The sequence below is a fragment of the Mustelus asterias genome, chromosome 1, assembly GCF_964213995.1.
Source record: "Mustelus asterias chromosome 1, sMusAst1.hap1.1, whole genome shotgun sequence".
In the NCBI taxonomy this organism is placed as follows: Eukaryota; Metazoa; Chordata; class Chondrichthyes; order Carcharhiniformes; family Triakidae; genus Mustelus; species Mustelus asterias.
In genome coordinates this window covers 53,315,523-53,334,408 of record NC_135801.1, presented here as the reverse complement: position 1 = coordinate 53,334,408, position 18,886 = coordinate 53,315,523, and the positions used below count along the sequence as shown (strand labels likewise).

The 18,886-nt window shown below is 46.0% G+C and overlaps 1 protein-coding gene across 1 annotated transcript in view; it reads left to right on the top strand.

The window, feature by feature from the left end:
• The first annotated feature begins 4,858 nt into the window (after window positions 1-4,858).
• Window positions 4,859-18,886, top strand: part of LOC144507131 (tetratricopeptide repeat protein 29-like) — a 273,293-nt gene continuing 259,265 nt past the window's right edge. Inside the window, exons 1-2 of the mRNA XM_078233957.1 lie at window positions 4,859-5,123; window positions 9,429-9,614. Of these exons, the coding sequence (XP_078090083.1) occupies window positions 4,859-5,123; window positions 9,429-9,614 (451 nt within the window). The remainder of the gene's footprint in view (window positions 5,124-9,428; window positions 9,615-18,886) is intronic.

Here is an 18,886-nt window from a genome sequence, read left to right as displayed (position 1 = left end):
GTCGTGAAGGCTGCCTTGGAGAACGCTTACCCGAAGATGAGAGGCTGAATTCCCGTGACTGCTGAAGTGTTCCCCGATTGGAAGGGAACACTCCTGCCTGGTGATTGTTGAACAGTGTTCATTCATTCATTGTCGTAGCGTCTGCATGGTCTCACCAATGTACCATGCCTCGGGACATCCTTTCCTGCAGCGTATCAGGTAGACAACGTTGGCCGAGTTGCAAGAATATGTACTGTGTACCTGGTGGATGGTGTTCTCACGTGAGATGATGGCATCTGTGTCGATGATCTGGCACGTCTTGCAGAGGTTGCTGTGGCAGGGTTGTGTGATGTCATGGTCACTGTTCTCCTGAAGGCTGGGTAGTTTTCTGCAGACAATGGTCTGTTTGAGGTTGTGCGGTTGTTTGAAGGCACCATCCCACACCCCCACTTCTTGCCTTCAAACAACCGCACAACCTCAAACAGACCATTGTCTGCAGAAAACTACCCAGCCTTCAGGAGAACAGTGACCATGACATCACACAACCCTGCCACAGCAACCTCTGCAAGACGTGCCAGATCATCGACACAGATGCCATCATCTCACGTGAGAACACCATCCACCAGGTACACAGTACATATTCTTGCAACTCGGCCAACGTTGTCTACCTGATACGCTGCAGGAAAGGATGTCCCGAGGCATGGTACATTGGTGAGACCATGCAGACGCTACGACAATGAATGAATGAACACTGTTCAACAATCACCAGGCAGGAGTGTTCCCTTCCAATCGGGGAACACTTCAGCAGTCACGGGAATTCAGCCTCTCATCTTCGGGTAAGCGTTCTCCAAGGCAGCCTTCACGACATACGACAACGCAGAATCGCTGAGCAGAGACTGATAGCCAAGTTCCACACACGAGGACGGCCTCAACCAGGATCTTGGGTTTATGTCACACTATCTGTAACCCCCATGACTTGCCTGGGCTTGCAAAATCTCACTAACTGTCCTGGCTGGAGACAATACACATCTCTTTAACCTGTGCTTAACCCTCTCTCCACTCACATTGTCTGTACCTTTAACACTTGATTACCTGTAAAGACTCGCATTCCACCCATTATCTTGTAAATTGAGTTTGTGTCTTTATATGCCCTGTTTGTGAACACGAGTCCTCATTCACCTGAAGAAGGGGCTTGGGGCTCCAAAAGCTAGTGCTGCCAAATAAACCTGTTGGACTTTAACCTGGTGTTTTTAATCTTTCATATTGGGTGGTGACAATACAGCATGGAGTAGAGCTGATGGCCATGATAGGGGTCATCCTTAACACTCCAATCCCCATCGCTTCCATTATCTCAGGCGTGAGTGATGAGAAGACAAATGACCCTTCTTTAACCTGCCTTGCTCTCTAACATCTATCCCCATGCTACTCCCTTCATATACTTTATGTTGGTTGTGTTAGCCTTTAAATTTAAATTGACATGTTTTTTCCGGAAAAATAAATGAATGAAGGGGCGGGGGGGAAACCGTCCATCTTGCCTGATTCTATCTCTAGTTTTGTCTCTCGATTTAGTAATTTCAGTCCCCTTTTCTGTGGCTTTGAAGATGGTCAGGGGTTGGTGTAAGATCACATTGGTTGGTGACAGAATAGAGCCCTGAAATGATGATGCCTGATGCGGGTTTTAAGAGGGGCAGGTGGCATATCTATTCAGAATGGTGTGGGGTTCTTAAAAAACTATGGCAGTAGATTGGGATTTTACAGGTTTGTTCCAATTTCCCCAAAAGTTCTTGGGAGGTGTAGTGCACCTCTCCCCGCCCCCTTGCCGGCCTCCTGATCACTGACCAGTGCAATCGCTTACCTCCCGGACCTCTTCCCCCCCAGCAACCCCCTGGCTAGCCCCTTTTTTCCCCAGCAGGCCCGATTGTCCTCACTCCATCGCTCCCCCCACTGATACCCTGGCAGAATGGCAGTGGAGGGGCAGGTAGTATTGAGGAGGTGGGGAGGCTGCAGAAAGATTTAGACAGTTTAGGAGAGTGGTCCAAGAAGTGGCTGATGAAATTCAACGTGGGCAAGTGCGAGGTCTTGCACTTTGGAAAAAAGAATAGAGGCATGGACTATTTTCTAAACGGTGACAAAATTCATAATGCTAAAGTGCAAAGGGACTTGGGAGTCCTAGTCCAGGATTCTCTAAAGGTAAACTTGCAGGTTGAGTCCGTAATTAAGAAAGCAAATGTAATGTTGTCATTTATCTCAAGAGGCTTGGAATACAAAAGCAGGGATGTACTTCTGAGGCTTTATAAAGCACTGGTTAGGCCCCATTTGGAGTACTGTGAGCAATTTTGGGCCCCACACCTCAGGAAGGATATACTGGCACTGGAGCGGGTCCAGCGGAGATTCACACGGATGATCCCAGGAATGGTAGGCCTGACATACGATGAACGTCTGAGGATCGTGGGATTATATTCATTGGAGTTTAGGAGGTTGAGGGGAGATCTAATAGAAACTTACAAGATAATGAACGGCTTAGATAGGATGGACGTAGGGAAGTTGTTTCCATTAGCAGGGGAGACTAGGACGCGGGGGCACAGCCTTAGAATAAAAGGGAGTCACTTTAGAACAGAGATGAGGAGAAATTTCTTCAGCCAGAGAGTGGTAGGTCTGTGGAATTCATTGCCACAGAGGGCTGTGGAGGCCGAGACGTTGAGCGTCTTCAAGACAGAAATTGATAAATTCTTGATTTCTCGAGGAATTAAGGGCTATGGGGAGAGAGCGGGTAAATGGAGTTGAAATCAACCATGATTGAATGGTGGAGTGGACTCGATGGGCCGAATGGCCTTACTTCCGCTCCTATGTCTTATGGTCTTATGGTCTTATGGGTCACCTGCCCAAAAGGCCCCACTCCCTTGGCACTGCATAGTGGGTAGTGCCAACGTATCCCTTGGGCAGTGCCAATTTGCCCCTTGGACAGTGTCAGGCCTCTCTTCCTTCCAGCAGAGTTGGGCCACCTGTTCCCCGTTAGTGGGGAGCAGGAGTAAGCCCTGATGGAGGAACCACTCCCGATGGAGTGAGATGCCCAGAGAATTCAAGCCTGGGCCCGCTAATCATATGGAAATAAAGATTTCCATATTGTAATCAGCTCCGCGCTGATTTCTGGCGTGGTGCTGATCACGCGAAGAAACCTGGTGCCGGAAATGCGCGGAGGCCATGATGCCCAGCGGGAAGCCTGCGAAATGGCCCCTGCTGATGTGTCCTGGCCAGTTGCGCTGCTTGAGTAGTGCAGCAGGCTTAGAGAATCGCCCCCACAGGCTTTCATGCAAAAAGACTAAATGAGGATATTAAAACACAAAGGCAACTCCAGTGGTTAAGTTTAATCATGTTGAACATGTAAGTAATCTTTATTATTGAATTATTTTGATTGGCTGTGATGTGGAATCTTCCCAAACCACCTCAACCCCTCCGCCACCAGAGCCTGAGATCAGCAACAAAATTGATTTGGTGTGAACTTGCCCTTTTATGCTCTTATATTTCCATGAGAAACTGTAAAAAGTTGAGCTTCCTTCAGTGAGGAGCAACAATTACTGCTGACCAACCAATTTGACCCAAAAAACTTTCATTTGTGGAATGTTGTTAATAATACCATTATGATTAATTTTGGGGTTTTCAAAATCAGTTTATAAATATTTTAAGATATTTCCGCTTTTAACCTCCTGTATATGTCCCAAACTTTACTTCACTCCATAAAATTTTAAAACTTTGATTTGATTACTAGTGCCTTTCATTTTTCGGTTAGCTTTCTGTGCAAATTCTTTAACGTGATTAGCTGATGGCCACCTTAATGACATCACTGCAGTTCAACATTGGGAATCCCTATTAAACTACACAACAATCAGTTGTATATTGAGAGAATTAAAATTCTTGCTACGGAGGTCACTAGATCTCTCGGCACAGCTTTCTTCAAGGTCAATGCATCCACTAACCACAAAACCCAGACCATTATCATAATACCTTTTAGAGTACCACCAAAGGTGACACAGGGAAGTATCATTAAGTGTGAGAATTTTAACATGGAAATATCTAGAGAAATTTTTAATGGACTGTGTGATTCATAAAAGATAGTTGATAAATTGAATCCTGTCTATAAAATTGAGTAGCTTCAGTAAAAGTAATGCATTGTATGAGAATCATCGAATCCCTGCAATGCAGAAGGAGGCTGTTTGCCCCATTGAGCCTGCACCGATAACCATTCCACCCAGGTCCTATCCTCGTAACCCACATATTTACCCTGCTTATCCCCTGACACTAAGGGGTAATTTATCATGGCCAATCCACCTAATCTGCACATTTTTGGACTGTTGGAGGATACCAGAGCACCCGGAGGAAACCCATGCAAACAGGGTAAGATGTGCAAACTCCACACAGTCACCCAAGGCGGAATTGAACCCAGGTTCCTGGTGTTGTGAGAAAGCAGTGCTAACTACTGTCGCCCCTACTAGGATTATAATATTTTGCTATTAATGATGATAGTAAAGATACTTTGGGCATTTTGTGTCTGATTGAGAGAGTGCAACACATTATTGGTAATTTGTTTTACTTTTACAGAATATTTCTCCTCCTTAACAATGGGCACTGCGGCAATTACATACATTTCTGGCTTTTTACTTTGAGTTGCATAATTTTCAAAACATTAAAAATCTTCCAAGTATAGAGTTATCTCCTGGCGCTCCAACCTATAGACATGTATTGTTAGCTACACCTATCAGTGTCAAACCAGTTTTTGGAATATAATAACAATCCAAAAGCGAAGTAGAATTTTCTGTAATCATTGCAAAAGTATAACTTATTAGTTCATTCAAAAAATATAAACAAAGCAATTGCACTTAAAATGAAGAAAACTTCAAACATGTTTTCCTTTTCCTATTCCAGTTACAGAAATTCATACAAACACAACATCTGTTTAGACATGCTGCGGCAAGGTTATCACAAGTCCTTTTCAGAACTCACCAATCTGATCCTGAATTGGAATGCTGTAAGGGAGGCTGCAGGACCTGGGTCAGACATATGGATGGAAGAACCCCTGGACAAACAGCACAATAAGTTGGATCATCTTCAGTATTTCCTGATCAGGGCTGAGGCAGCTCGCAGAACAGGTAAATGAAGTAGTCGCATGGATTGGCAGTGGTGCTGCTTACTTGAAGGGGAATGAAAATGGACTCGGGTAACAGTTTACTACATTTCTGAAAATTGCACATAGAAGTTTCATTCCACAAAGCTCGTAAATATGACACAATGCAGGATAACTGAATATGTTTTTGAAAAATGAAGATTTTATGTAACCATTTACATGGCTTTCATTCAGTATCATTAATAGTAGCAGGGATGTGGAGGAGCAGATTGGTAAGCAGATCCTGGAGAGATGTGATAATGACAGAGTGGTCGTGATGGGAGATTTTAATTTCCCAGATATCGATTGGGATATCCCTAGGGTAAGGGGTTTAGATGGGGAGGAGTTTGTTAGGTGTGTTCAGGAGGGCTTCCTGACACAGTATGTGGATAAGCCTACAAGAGGAGAGGCTGTACTTGATTTGGTATTAGGGAATGAACTGGGCAGGTGTCAGATCTCTCAGTGGGAGAGCATTTTGGGGATAGTGATCATAACTCTATCTCCTTCACATTAGCACTGGAGCGAGAGATAGGATCAGTCAAGCTAGGAAAGTGTTTATTTGGAGTAAGGGCAATTATGAGGCTATTAGGCAGGAAATGAGAGGCATAAATTGGAAGGAGGTTTTCTCAGGGAAATGTACAGGAGAAATGTGGCAAATCTTCAAGGAAAATTTGTCTGGAGCTCTGCACAGCAACGTTCCAATGAGACAGGGGAGTTATGGTAGGTTACAGGAACCATGGTGCACGAAAGCTGTAACGAATTTAGTCAAGAAGAAAAGAAAAGCCTACAAAAGGTTCAGGGAGCTAGGTAATGTTAGAAATCTAGAAGAGTATACAACTAGTAGGAAGGAACTTAAGAGGGAAATTAGAAGAGCAAGAAGGGGTCATGAGAAGGCCTTGGCAGACAGGATAAAGGAAAACCCCAAGGCATTCTACAAGTATGTTAAGAGCAAGAAGATAAGATCTGAAGGAGTAGGACCTATCAAATGTGACGGTGGGAAAGTCTGTATAGAACCGGTAGAAATAGCAGAGGTACTCAATGAATACTTTATTTCAGTATTCGCAGTGGAAAAGGATCTTGGTAGTTGCAGTGCAGACTTGCAGTGGACTGAGAAGATTGAGCATGTGGACATTAGGAAAGAGGATGTGTTGGAGCTTTTGAAAAGCATCAAGTTAGGTAAATCGCCGGGACCGGATGGGATGTATCCCAGGTTACTGTGGGAGGCGAGGGAAGAGATTGCTGAGCCTCTGGCGATGATCTTTGCGTCATCAATGGAGACGGGAGAGGTTCCGGAGGATTGTGGATGTGGTTCCGTTATTCAAGAAAGGGAGAGATAGCCTGGGAAATTATAGACCAGTGAGTCTAACCTCAGTGGTTGACAGGTTGGTGGAGAAGATACTGAGAGGCAGGATTTATGAACATCTGGAGAGGAATAGTTTGATCAGAAATAGCCAGCACGGCTTTGTCCAAGGCAGATCATGTCTTAGAGCCTAATTGAATTTTTTGAAGATGTAACTGGACACATAGCCGAGGGAAGAGCGGTAGATGTAGTTTATATGGATTTCAGCAAGGCGTTTGATAAGGTGCCCCATGCAAGGCTTATTGAGAAAGTGAAGGGGCATGGGATACAAGGGGACATTGCTTTGTGGATTCAGAACTGGCTTGCCCACAGAAGGCAAAGAATGGTTGTAGATGGGTCTTTTTCAGCATGGAGGTCGGTCACCAGTGGAGTGCCCCAGGGATCTGCTCTGGGACCCTTGCTCTTTGTGATTTTTATAAATGACCTGGATGAGGAAGTGGAAGGATGGGTTGGCAAGTTTGCTGATGACACAAAGGTTAGTGGTGTTGTGGATAGTGTAGAGGGATGTCAGCAGTTGCAATGAGACATAGATAAGATGCAAGACTGGGCGGAGAAGTGGCAGATGGACTTCAAACCAGATAAGTGTGTGGTGGTTCATTTTGGCAGGTCGAATAGGATGAAAGAATATAATATTAAGGGTAAGACGCTTGGCAGTGTGGAAGTTCAGAAGGATCTTGGGGTCCGGGTTCATAGGACGCTCAAAGCAGCGTTGCAGGTAGAGGCTGTGGTTAAGAAGGCGTATGGAATACTGGCCTTCATCAATAGAGGAATTGAGTTTAGAAATCGGGACATAATGCTGCAGCTGTACAGGATCCTGGTCAGACCCCACCTGGAGTACTGTGCCCAGTTCTGGTCGCCTCATTACAGAAAGGATGTGGAAGCCATAGAAATGGTGCCGAGGAGATTTACAAGGATGTTGCCTGGATTAGGTGGCATGCCTTATGAGGACAGGTTGAGAGAGCTAGGTCTTTTCTCCTTGGAGAAGCGGAGGATGAGAGGTGACCTGATAGAGGTGTATAAGATGTTGAGAGGTATTGATAGAGTGGATTCTCGGGCTTTTGCCCAGGGCTGAAATGGTTGCCACAAGAGGTCACAGGTTTAGGGTGCTGGGGAGTAGGTACAGAGGAGATGTTAGGGGTAAGTTTTTCACTCAGAGGATGGTGGGTGCGTGGAATCGGCTACTGGTAGTGGTGGTGGAGGCGGATTCGATAGGGTCTTTTAAGAGACTTTTGGATAAGTTCATGGAAGTTAGTAAGATAGAGGGTTATAGGTAAGCCTAATAGGTAGGGCATGTTCGGCGCAACTTGTAGGCCGAAGGGCCTGTTTGTGCTGTAGCTTTTCTATGTTCTATAAAATGAACAAAGATCAAAAGAAGCCATGCTTCTGAAAGTTTCTTGGAGATGGTTTTTATTTCATGTTTGAGTTCTTTAGTTTGCAGTTTATATCTGCATAGTATGAGATATGTGGCAATAGTTGTCAAAATATTTGTATAGACATCTTAAGAAAAAAAAATGAAAGCTATAGTTACATTGATGTAACTATGAACTGCTATAATTAGAAACAGTCTAAGAATGTGTAAAGTGGCTTTTTGCATTTGTATTGGGATGTGTAGTGAAATGAGCATGCAGCAAGTATACCTTCCCCCATTAGTTTTTAAAATCAGTAACTAATATAATACACATGAGGTGGAGTATTTGATTGATAGAAAGCTTTAAAATTGGTGACACTTGCAGAAAATCAAGAAACTGGAGGTTGTATTCCACTAGATCAGTTAGAGCAAATTTGAATATATGGCCATGATTCTTCCATCCCGACCTGCAACTTTTCTGGCGGATCGGGGTGGGAGATGCGTGTCGCCGACCTTGTTCCAGGATTTGCGCAGGCGCTGGGAACGCATGCGCATCTCCCAGAGCCAGAGAACAGTCGCAGGCCAGACCACGCTGGAAACCGGCGGGAAGGCAGATAAGTAATTTGAATCTTTTTTAAAGATGTTTTAAATGTATTTTAAATGTAATTATCAGGAACTTACCGGTCCCAGTTGAATCTCCCACCCTGCCAAGAGTACTTCATTCCGGCTGGGTTTAGAGTAGCTCCTCACATTTGGGGAACTAGCGGGAGACCCCGCTGGAATGAAGAGGGGGCAATCGGGACCCCTCAGGGGGTCAGGCAGCAGGGGGGGTGGTACCTAGGGGTGATCAGTGGGGGTGGGGGGGTCCCGCTGCTACCCTGCATGGCGATCTGCCGGGATGGAGAAAGGGCAGTGATTGGGGCGGGTGGGTGTCTGCCGGGGAGTGGGGGGATTGCCACTGCTGGGGAGGATGGGCTGGATATCGGGGCACTCTGGGGTGGGGGTGGGGGGGGGGGGTGGGGGGGTCAGGGTTGGCCCAGGAATTGTTGTGGGGGCTGTGATTGGTCCATTGGGGGGACCGGAGGAGCATCACTGCGGGGGTCCCGGGCTGGCCAGCGATTGAGCTGGCCAGAAAACGGGGAGTCTGACAGATCGGGACCACTGTGCATGCACAGAGTTCCAGAACTGTCAGACTCTGGCACGAATAGTCCCCGCCCTTCCCTGTGTTTTTAATGAGATTCATGATTAGGACCTCTGCAGTGCACAGTGGGGAGATTCAAGTGTGAAGTTGAACTGACAAAACAGTCGGGATCTAGAACCTGCCAATTCAGCGCTTTTGGGAGAATCGCAGCTTATATTTGAAAATTTGGATTTTAGTGAAGCAATAATTGTTATCTGTGCTGCACTTTATTAACATAATAAGTTTAAGCATCAAACATGTTCGTCATTTTCTTTATAGAAATGACTCAATTCTTGTGTGCTTTTGTCCTGATATTGTGATATAGTTTGAATGAATAAGTATATTTTTGATATATTTGCCACAGGCATTTCTTAAAAAAAAAACCTTTCTCTTCTTTCTTAAGGACAGTTTGAGGAAGTCTATAATAATCAATTGTCACTGGCATGCTACTTTAAAACAGTAGGGGATAAACTGCTTTCAGATCACTTCTTTCAATCGTGCCTCACCACAGCTGAAATGATCATCCCAGCTGGGGGACAGAAAGTAGCAGAAGCAAATGCTAACATGGGCACGGCCTATGAGGAGAAGGGTAAGTCATGTTTCCTTAGGTTTGATATTACTTTGGAGAAATCGGAAAGCATTATAAAATGTATTGCAACTTCCCTTTTGAAGCAATGTTGCACTTCAAATTAACAATGTGCAGGGTTTATTCTTCTTGGTTTTCAATATGTCCATTATCTATCAGTGATTTGATCTGATGTTCCAGAGTCCTCATGCTGAGAATTTTAAAGAAGGATTTTTCAAATTTGCAGAAACTGAAACCCTCTTTCCATTTCTTATTCTTTGAATATTGCAAAATCTATTTTGTCATATCTCATTTTAGAGCAAAATATTTACAACAGCACTTTAACCGAATTCTGTTCTCATTCTAAGTGTTTGGATTGAATACATGACCTTTTGCTCTTATTGTTGGATATTTAAGTAACAGTTTTTTGCTCGTATAAAGGAGGTGGGCCATACAACATCGGTGAGTTGTTACCGTTCAGATTTGAATATTGCCAGCAGATTTCTTTTCTTAGAAATACATAATAACCTTTGTTATGGAACATTTTTTATTTGTATGATATGTTCTCTTCAACCAATCAGACTGGCAAACCAGAGACTAATGCTCCTTCAGTTAATTAGATCCTAAAATCATGGAGCAAGTCATTTCTGATTGGTTCAAAAGCAAAAAGCGCTAATTACATTCTCTTATAAATTATCATCAGTACACAGCCTCCACAGCAGTTCCTGACCTATAATCCATCTAACTATACTAACCTATTTATTATGTCACAACTTCCAAAGACAACATGCCTCAGAAGTATCACAAACTATCTCTGGATTACACCTGGATAATCAAATATCTACAGGTAATTAGATAAAATAAACATTTAACAGTTACCAATCAACTATCAGATTACCTGTTGATTCAGTTAGCAGGTACTATGAACAACAACTTGCATAAAATGTGTCTCGGAGCATTTTAATATTGAACAATTACTAGACATCAAGCAGGTGGGTCTGAAAGCACAGTTAAATTTTTTTTGGAAGCAAGAAAGTGCAGAAGGGGTGAACAGGTGGCTTAAAGAGCAGCTATTGGAGGTGGAGAAACAGGAAATTGCCGTCTGACAAAAGAGGTAAGAATTGAAGATAAAGAAAACACGATAAAACTGAGGAAGAAAATTGCCCATTTTTTTTCAAACACCATTAATCCTGATTTGAGTTGAAATTTGCAAAATTTGGTGAATCAGTCAAAATATTTTATTAAGCTCATTTTAACAGCCATCTTGATTTTTGCAGGAATTTTAATTCTCATAGAGGGCTGCTATAATGTCTCGAACCTGAGACTCATTTTGAATACCTATGGTAGCTTTAGTTGTTGAATGGAGCTTTGTTACCTGTTGACTGAGTTTTGTTGAATTGACTCACATCCATATCAATTAGTTCAAATCACTTCTAAAGAGAAAAGAAAGACTTGCGTATCATTTAGCACGTTTCATAATCACTGGATATTGCAAAGCATTTTGCAGATTGTGAAGTATTTTTAAATTGTAGTCATTGTTGTAATGTAGCAAAGGCAGCTGCCATTTTATGCACAGAATTCCTTAAGAACTAGGGCCCAAATCGATGGATGTGGCTTATCAAACCTGCCTCCAATAAAATTAATATTGGGATAATCCCAGAAGTCCGCTTGCCTTCCAAAGCCATTGCCATTCTAAAGCTTGGAAAACTAGCACACATCTCAAGCTACTGCCCTATTGCCTTTCTGTCCAGGGTCTACAAGATCGTAAAAAATCTAGTCCTTTACTGGATCAAACCACATTCTCTCAAGCAAGCAGGTGGACTTTAGAGAAGGGAAAAGTTCCTCCTATCAACACTCCTTCCTTCCAAAATCGAGCCATCAACACTGACGTTTTCAACAATCAGTGACACAAAACTCTCCAGCTTATCAACACCCAAGTGAGCAATTGTAAGTTCCACACTTACCTTGATGACAAGACCAGCCAAACACAGATGGTTTGATATAGGGGTGGCATTTTCACCTTTTTCAACATCAAATCCCAGAAATTTGTCTATGCCATAAGTACTGCTGACACAGGCATCATGTGAGACAAAAAAAAGTTTGACACTCAAAAGTGACCTGGATCAACTGGATTGCAACTTTCAAATGTGATGCCTCCACTCAAACCTAGAGAAGACAGTTGTGTTGGGATTCCATCCAAATAATGATATCACCAGGAAAGTCAAATTCTGCTTGTGGTGAACCATAGATGGTTACCACTATGGGTACTTGTACATATGTTACTCTTGTTACTGTTGGGGTTAGGGTTGGGATGTCCCACCTGTTATCATTGTTTATATGGTACACTCCGTTCGGCTCCGCTTTCTTACAGGAGTATAAAGGTTACTGCTACTTCCTAGTAGCCCTTAGTTTGGGATAGTATTGTTAAGTAGTGTGCTCCAATCTTGTTGTGAATAAAAGCCTTTATTCCCGGGTACGTCCTAGCCTCCCGTGTGAATCAATCGCGCATCAATTTTATTCACAACAAAATACCGAAAATTTTGTTCGAGGGGAAAAAAATGGAGCAGATGCTGAAACCCGATCGGCGAACCTTGGATCCGCGTGCCGCTGGGGCGTCGAATACTTTCGACCATTGGTTGAAGTGCTTCGAGGATTACATTGAGGCCTCGACAGCAGTCCAGACCGACACCGACAGATTGCGGGTCCTCCACGCCAGGGTGAGCGACACTGTGTATGCAACAATTCGCGATTCCCAAAATTACAAAGATGCCATCGAATTACTCAAGAAGCTGTACAATAAACAGCCGAACGAAATTCATGCTCGTCACCTATTAGCCACTCGACGGCGGCAGCCCAGCGAAACTACGGGACAGTACCTGCGCGAACTTCAACAGCGAGCCAGAGCCTGCAACTGCAAGGAGGTGTCGGCTGTTCAATACACCAACGACCTTATTCGGGACGCGTTCGGGCGGGAATCGGCTCATCCTATATTCGCCTGTGGCTGCGAGAGCAGGGTAGCTTGGACCTGGCTAAGACGGTAGAATTGGCCGATGCAATGGAAACGGCCTCCAGAAGTCTCGAAACCTACCCCACCGACCATGTGGGAACATCGTGGCAAGCACAGCCACTGCCTCAACTGTACTCGGCGGCTCCTTGGAACTGCGCGATACTGCTCTCAACTTCAGACCTGACGGCTGCAGCAGCTCCTGGAGGCCCACGGTGCTATTTCTGCGGATTGGCGAAGCATCCACGCCAGAGATGTCCGGCCAGGACGGTGTTTTGCTCCGCCTGTGGGAAGAAAGGGCACTATGCAAAAGTGTGCCGAGCAAAGACCCCTTCCAAGCCCAGCAGTGCTGCGTGTGACTCCCCAGGATCCATCTGCTCGTCTCCGGCCTCATCGATGTCTTCAGCCACGTGCGATCCACGGGCGCCACCATTTCCTACGACGACGATGCAAGCCACGCGCGACCTGCGGGTGCCGCCGTTTTCAACATCACCGACCACGTGCGATTCGTGGGCGCAGCCACTTTGGTCGACACCGGCCGCAGAAGACCAGCAGGGGTCCTCGTCGTCGGCTATCTCAGCTGCCTGCAGTTACACTCGGGATCCAACAGTGGCGTTAATCATCCTGGACCAGGCCAAGCCTCACAGACTCGACAAGTCCATGATGGACATAGAGGTAAACGGGCGCCTGGCGCATTGCCTGTTTGACAGCGGGAGCACGGAGAGCTTCATCCATCTGGATACAGTGAAACGGTGCGCTCTCCGGGTGCAAACTGTCAGGCAGACAATTTCCATGGCGTCGAGGTCCCGATCTGTCCTCATTCTTGGGAGCTGTGTGGTAACCTTAATGGTGCGGGGCACAGTCTACGAGAACTTCAGGCTCCTTGTGTTACCGCACCTTTGCGCTCCGGTACTCCTGGGGCTAGACTTTATGGTCCACCTGAAGAGTGTGACCGCGCGGTACGATGGGCCACTCCCTTCACTTTCAGTGGGAGAACAGCAGCCTCCAAATTGTCCAGCGCGCTCCACATGCGGTCTCTCAACACTCAAAATTACCCCGCTTTCTCTATTCGAAAATCTCGTGCCAGGCTGCAAGCCCATCGCAACTAAGAGCAGGCGTTACAGCGCTGAGGATCGGATCTTTATTCGATCCGAGGTTCAGCGGCTCCTCAGGGAAGGGGTCATTCAACCTAGCACTAGCCCATGGAGAGCACAAGTCGTGGTGGTCAAGACTGGAGACAAGCCCCGGATGGTCATAGACTATAGTCAGACCATTAATAGGTACACGCAGCTGGACGCGTATCCTCTCCCGCGCATATCTGACATGGTCAACCAGATTGCGCAGTACCGGGTGTTCTCCACCATCGACTTGAAGTCAGCCTACCACCAGCTCCCCATTCGCCCAGAGGACCGCAAATACATGGCCTTTGAGGCGGATGGCCATCTCTACCATTTTGTAAGAGTCCTTTTCAGTGTTACTAATGGGGTCTCGGTCTTCCAGTGTGAGATGGACCGAATGGTGGACCAAAACGGGCTACGGGCTACCTTCCTGTACCTGGACAACGTCACTATCTGCGGCCATGACCAGCAGGACCACGACGCCAACCTCCAGAAATTTTCACGCACTGCGACTCTCCTGAACCTGACCTATAAGAAGAAGTGCGTATTCAGCAAGCACCGCCTAGCAATCCTCGGGTACGTGGTGGAAAACGGGGTCATCGGCGCCGATCCAGACCGTATGCGTCCCCTCCTTGAACTTCCCCACCCACTAGCATCAAAGCACTGAGAAGATGCTTAGGCTTCTTCTCGTACTATACACAGTGGGTTCCCAATTACACGGACAAAGCCCGTCCGCTCATAAAATCTGCCTCTTTTCCCCTGACAGCAGAGGCTCGCCTAGCCTTTGAAGGGATAAAAGCCGACATCGTGAAAGCCACGATGCACGCTGTCGATGAGTCCATCCCCTTTCAGGTGGAGAGTGATGCATCTGATTTCGCCCTGGCCGCCACACTTAACCAGGCGGGCAGGCCCGTCGCCTTTTTCTCTCGCACCCTCCAAGGCCCTGAAATTTGGCACTCCTCTGTGGAGAAAGAGGCTCAGGCCATTGTGGAGGCCATACGGCATTGTCGCCATTATTTGGCTGGCAAATGGTTTACCCTGCTCACGGACCAGCGGTGCGTGGCCTTCATGTTCAACAACACGTTAAAGGGAAAAATTAAGAATGATAAAATCTTGAGGTGGAGAATCGAACTCTCCACCTACAACTATGATATCATGTATCGTCCGGGGAAGCTCAATGAGCCCTCAGATGCCCTGTCGCGTGGAACATGTGCCAGTGTGCAGGAGGACCGGTTACAGGCCCTCCACAATGATCTCTGCCATCCGGGGATCACTCGGTTTTTCCATTTTGTAAAGGCTCGGAATCTGCCCTACTCCATAGAGGATGTCAGGTCGATAACTCGAAGCTGCCAGGTATGTGCAGAGTGCAAGCCGCACTTCTACCGGCCTGACAGGGCACACCTCATTAAGGCCACTCACCCTTTTGAACGACTGAGTGTCGACTTCAAGGGCCCCCTTCCTTCGACAGATCAGAATGTGTATTTCCTCCAACGTGGTTGATGAATACTCCCGATTCCCCTTTGCCATCCCCTGTTCTGACATGTCCTCTGCCACGGTCATCAAAGCCCTGCGGAGTCTTTTTACCCTGTTCGGCTACCCCAGTTATATCCACAGTGATAGGGGTTCGTCGTTTATGAGCGACGACTTGAGGCAATACCTGCTGTCTAAAGGAAGTGCCTCAAGTAGGACTACGAGTTATAACCCCAGGGGTAACGGACAGGTCGAGAGAGAAAACGCTAGAGTCTGGAAGGCTGTTTTACTGGCGTTAAGGTCTAGGGGTCTTCCAGTCTCCCGTTGGCAAGAGGGACTTTCTGATGCGCTCCATTCAATCCGGTCCCTCCTGTTTACGGCAACCAACGCTACACCACATGAGCGGATGTTTACCTTCCCTAGGAAGTCTTCCTCTGGGACCTCACTGCCGTCTTGGTTGACGTACTCAGGACCTGTCCTCCTGCGGCGGCATGTAAGGGCCCGCAAGTCCGACCCTTTGGTTGAACAGGTCCATCTCCTCCACGCCAACCCTCTATATGCCTATGTGGCATATCCTGACGGGCGAGAGGACACGGTCTCTATCAGAGATCTGGCGCCTGCAGGAGACCTGGAAACCCCCGTCACTCCCGCACCCCTGGTTAGGATTCCTTTGCCCATTCTCTCCCCTCCAGACATGGCGCGGGCAGCATCGGGACCTCAACTTAATCCTCTTACTCCCGTGTACAGCTTGCCTGAGTCCAGGAGATTGTCGCCACCTCAAGGTCCACAGGCGTGTGAGGAACTGGAGGAGTCACTGGACACCACCTCGGAGAGAGGGTCGTCACCACGGTCACCAGAACCGGCACTGGAGCCAGTGCTACGGAGGTCGCAGAGACGGTGCGGACCTCTGATATGGCTGAACTTGTGAACATATGGACAGTTCGTATTGTCTCCTTACCCCACCGGCCTTTGTTTTTAAAGGAGGGGTGAATGTGGTGAACCATAGATGGTTACCACTATGGGTACTTGTACATACGTTACTCTTGTTACTGTTGGGGTTAGGGTTGGGATGTTCCACCTGTCATCATTGTTTATGTGGTACACTCCGTTCGGCTCCGCCTTCTTACAGGAGTATAAAGGTCACTGCTACTTCCTAGTAGCCCTTAGTCTGGGATAGTATTGTTAAGCAGTGTGCTCCAATCTTGTTGTGAATAAAAGCCTTTATTCCCGGGTACGTCCTAGCCTCCCGTGTGAATCAATCGCGCATCACTGCTGAAGTCAAATTACCTATGATCCCGTACACAAAATACCAGGGTGTGACCCTGGATAGGACACTCCTCTATCACATCATACTGACCAAAAAGTAAAAACCAATTGAACCTTGTCCAAAAACTCAACAGAACATAATGGGAGAAGGACAACAAAAACACTTTGTACACAAGAGTGAGCCTAGTCTATTCTGCTGCAGAATGTCGTTCTGCCTTATGATCCTGCAGCCGCCATACAAAGATCATAAATATACAGCTAACATCATTATGAGAATGGTGTCAGGGATGTTTAGGTCCACTACAATTGAGTGGCTCCTGATCCTGTCCCATATTTCCCTGCTTGCCAGTCACCACAAATCATTGTGTTGTGTAAAATGGGGGGGAAAAGAAGCCAACAGCGACTTTCTCATTCACAAAGACTTGGAAAAACCAACCAAGAAATGCTTAAAATCTCTCGGACCTTTTCAGTAAGCAGCAATTAATATTCCTGTTGTTAGTATCAACCCATTATCCAGATAAATAGAATTTTGGGACACATGCAGCATAAAGAATCAACACCTCATCACTGACTGAACACCAGAGATCCCTGACTTCAATATCTCCCAAAGACAGTGGGCAGCGTTCAACCAAATTCACATCATGCACTACTCCATAAATGGGAGATGAGGGATGACCCTTGCTGCCATCCACTCCTGTTCACTCAGTTCCTCAGGAACCCCAGATAAAGATTGATAATAGTCACTGGAGTAGCAGTAGTAAGACCCTAAATGTTGTGGACTGAAGTAAATGTCCTTTTTGTGGCCTTCTCTCCCTCCAATTCAGTTCTCTCCAAACTGATACCTGGTGCTTCTATAGCAAAAGTTACAGCATCCAATGCCTATTGAGCATTTGTCATGGGAACCTCTGCTGCAGAAAAACCTGAAGGTGCTTCATATTCCACATTGTAATGCACTGCTGTTCAATAACTCCGCTCTGTGAATGACAGACATCTCAAGTACTGCACAGGTCCTTGATGATTAGCTAATATTTTATTTTTAAATGTAGAGCCTGTAGAGAGCAGATTCCCAGGCTCTTCAGTGGAAAGGAAATGTTTCCTCTCTAGTAGCAGCTTTTTCTTCTTCCACCACTAGCTGATGCAGTTCACTTGTACATTGTATGCCAGTATCCTCTTCACTTCTTCTTAACTCTCCTGACTTGTATGTTTCTAGTCTGGTGCTTAGGAAAGTTAGATTGAATGAAGATGTATGCTGCAAAGTCTGGCATTGCCTGTTGCCTGACCTTGATTTGCATCACATTTAGAGGAGGTAAAGAGAGAACTTTTGAGGAAACCATTCTAATAATTCTTTGTTAACACAATTTATGCAGGATCCATGAGGGTTTCATGATATGGATCAGCAACAATTAATCAAGGATACTTAAAAAAAAAATAAGAGCAGGTGTGGCCTTGTGAGCCTCTGCCACTATTCATCTTCCACCTCAACTCCACCTTCCTGCAGTATCCCGATATCCCTTAGTTCCATCTGAAATCTGTCTTGAATATGGTTAATGATTGAGCATCGATGGCTCGCTGGGCAGAGAATTCCAAAGAGAATTAGCGAAAAAATTTCTCCTTGTCTCAATCCTATGACCTAATTGTGAGACTGTGATCACATGTTCTAGATTTCCCAGTGAGGGGAAATCAGTCTGTATCAACATCTACCCCATAAAGCCCTGAAAAATTTTATGTTTGAATTAGATCATCCCGTTATACCAGGAAACAATCTGGTGAACCTTTGTTGCTAGGGCATGTATGTAGGATCTCAAAACTGCATACAGTATACTCTGTGTAGCCTTACCTGTGCCCTATATAATTGTAGTAAGACATATTTACTCTGTACTCCAATCACATTGTGACAACAGATGGGCGGCACGGTAGCACAGTGGTTAGTACTGCTGCTTCACAGCTCCAGGGACCTGGGTTCGATTCCCGGCTTGGGTCACTGTCTGTGTGGAGTTTGCACATTCTCCTCGTGTCTGCGTGGGTTTCCTCCGGGTGCTCCGGTTTCCTCCCAAAGTCCAAAGATGTGCGGGTTAGGTTGATTGGCCATGCTAAAATTGCCCCTTAGTGTCCTGAGATGTGTAGGTTAGAGAGATTAGTGGGTAAATATGTAGGGCCTGGGTGGGATTGTGGTCGGTGCAGACTCGATGGGCCAAATGGCCTCTTTCTGCACTGTAGGGTTTCTATGATTCTATGATGACATGTCTTAAATGAAAATTGTTCTGGAAAAACCCAACAGATCTGGCAACATCTGATCAGATGATGAAACTTCTTGTGTCATTGAGTGATCACATCAACCGTTCTTGCCACCACCTCAACACAGTAAGACAGTGGTTCCCAAAGGGTGCGGGGTGCCACACTGGTGCGGCGAGAGAGGATGGCAAGTGTGGCGGGAAGAT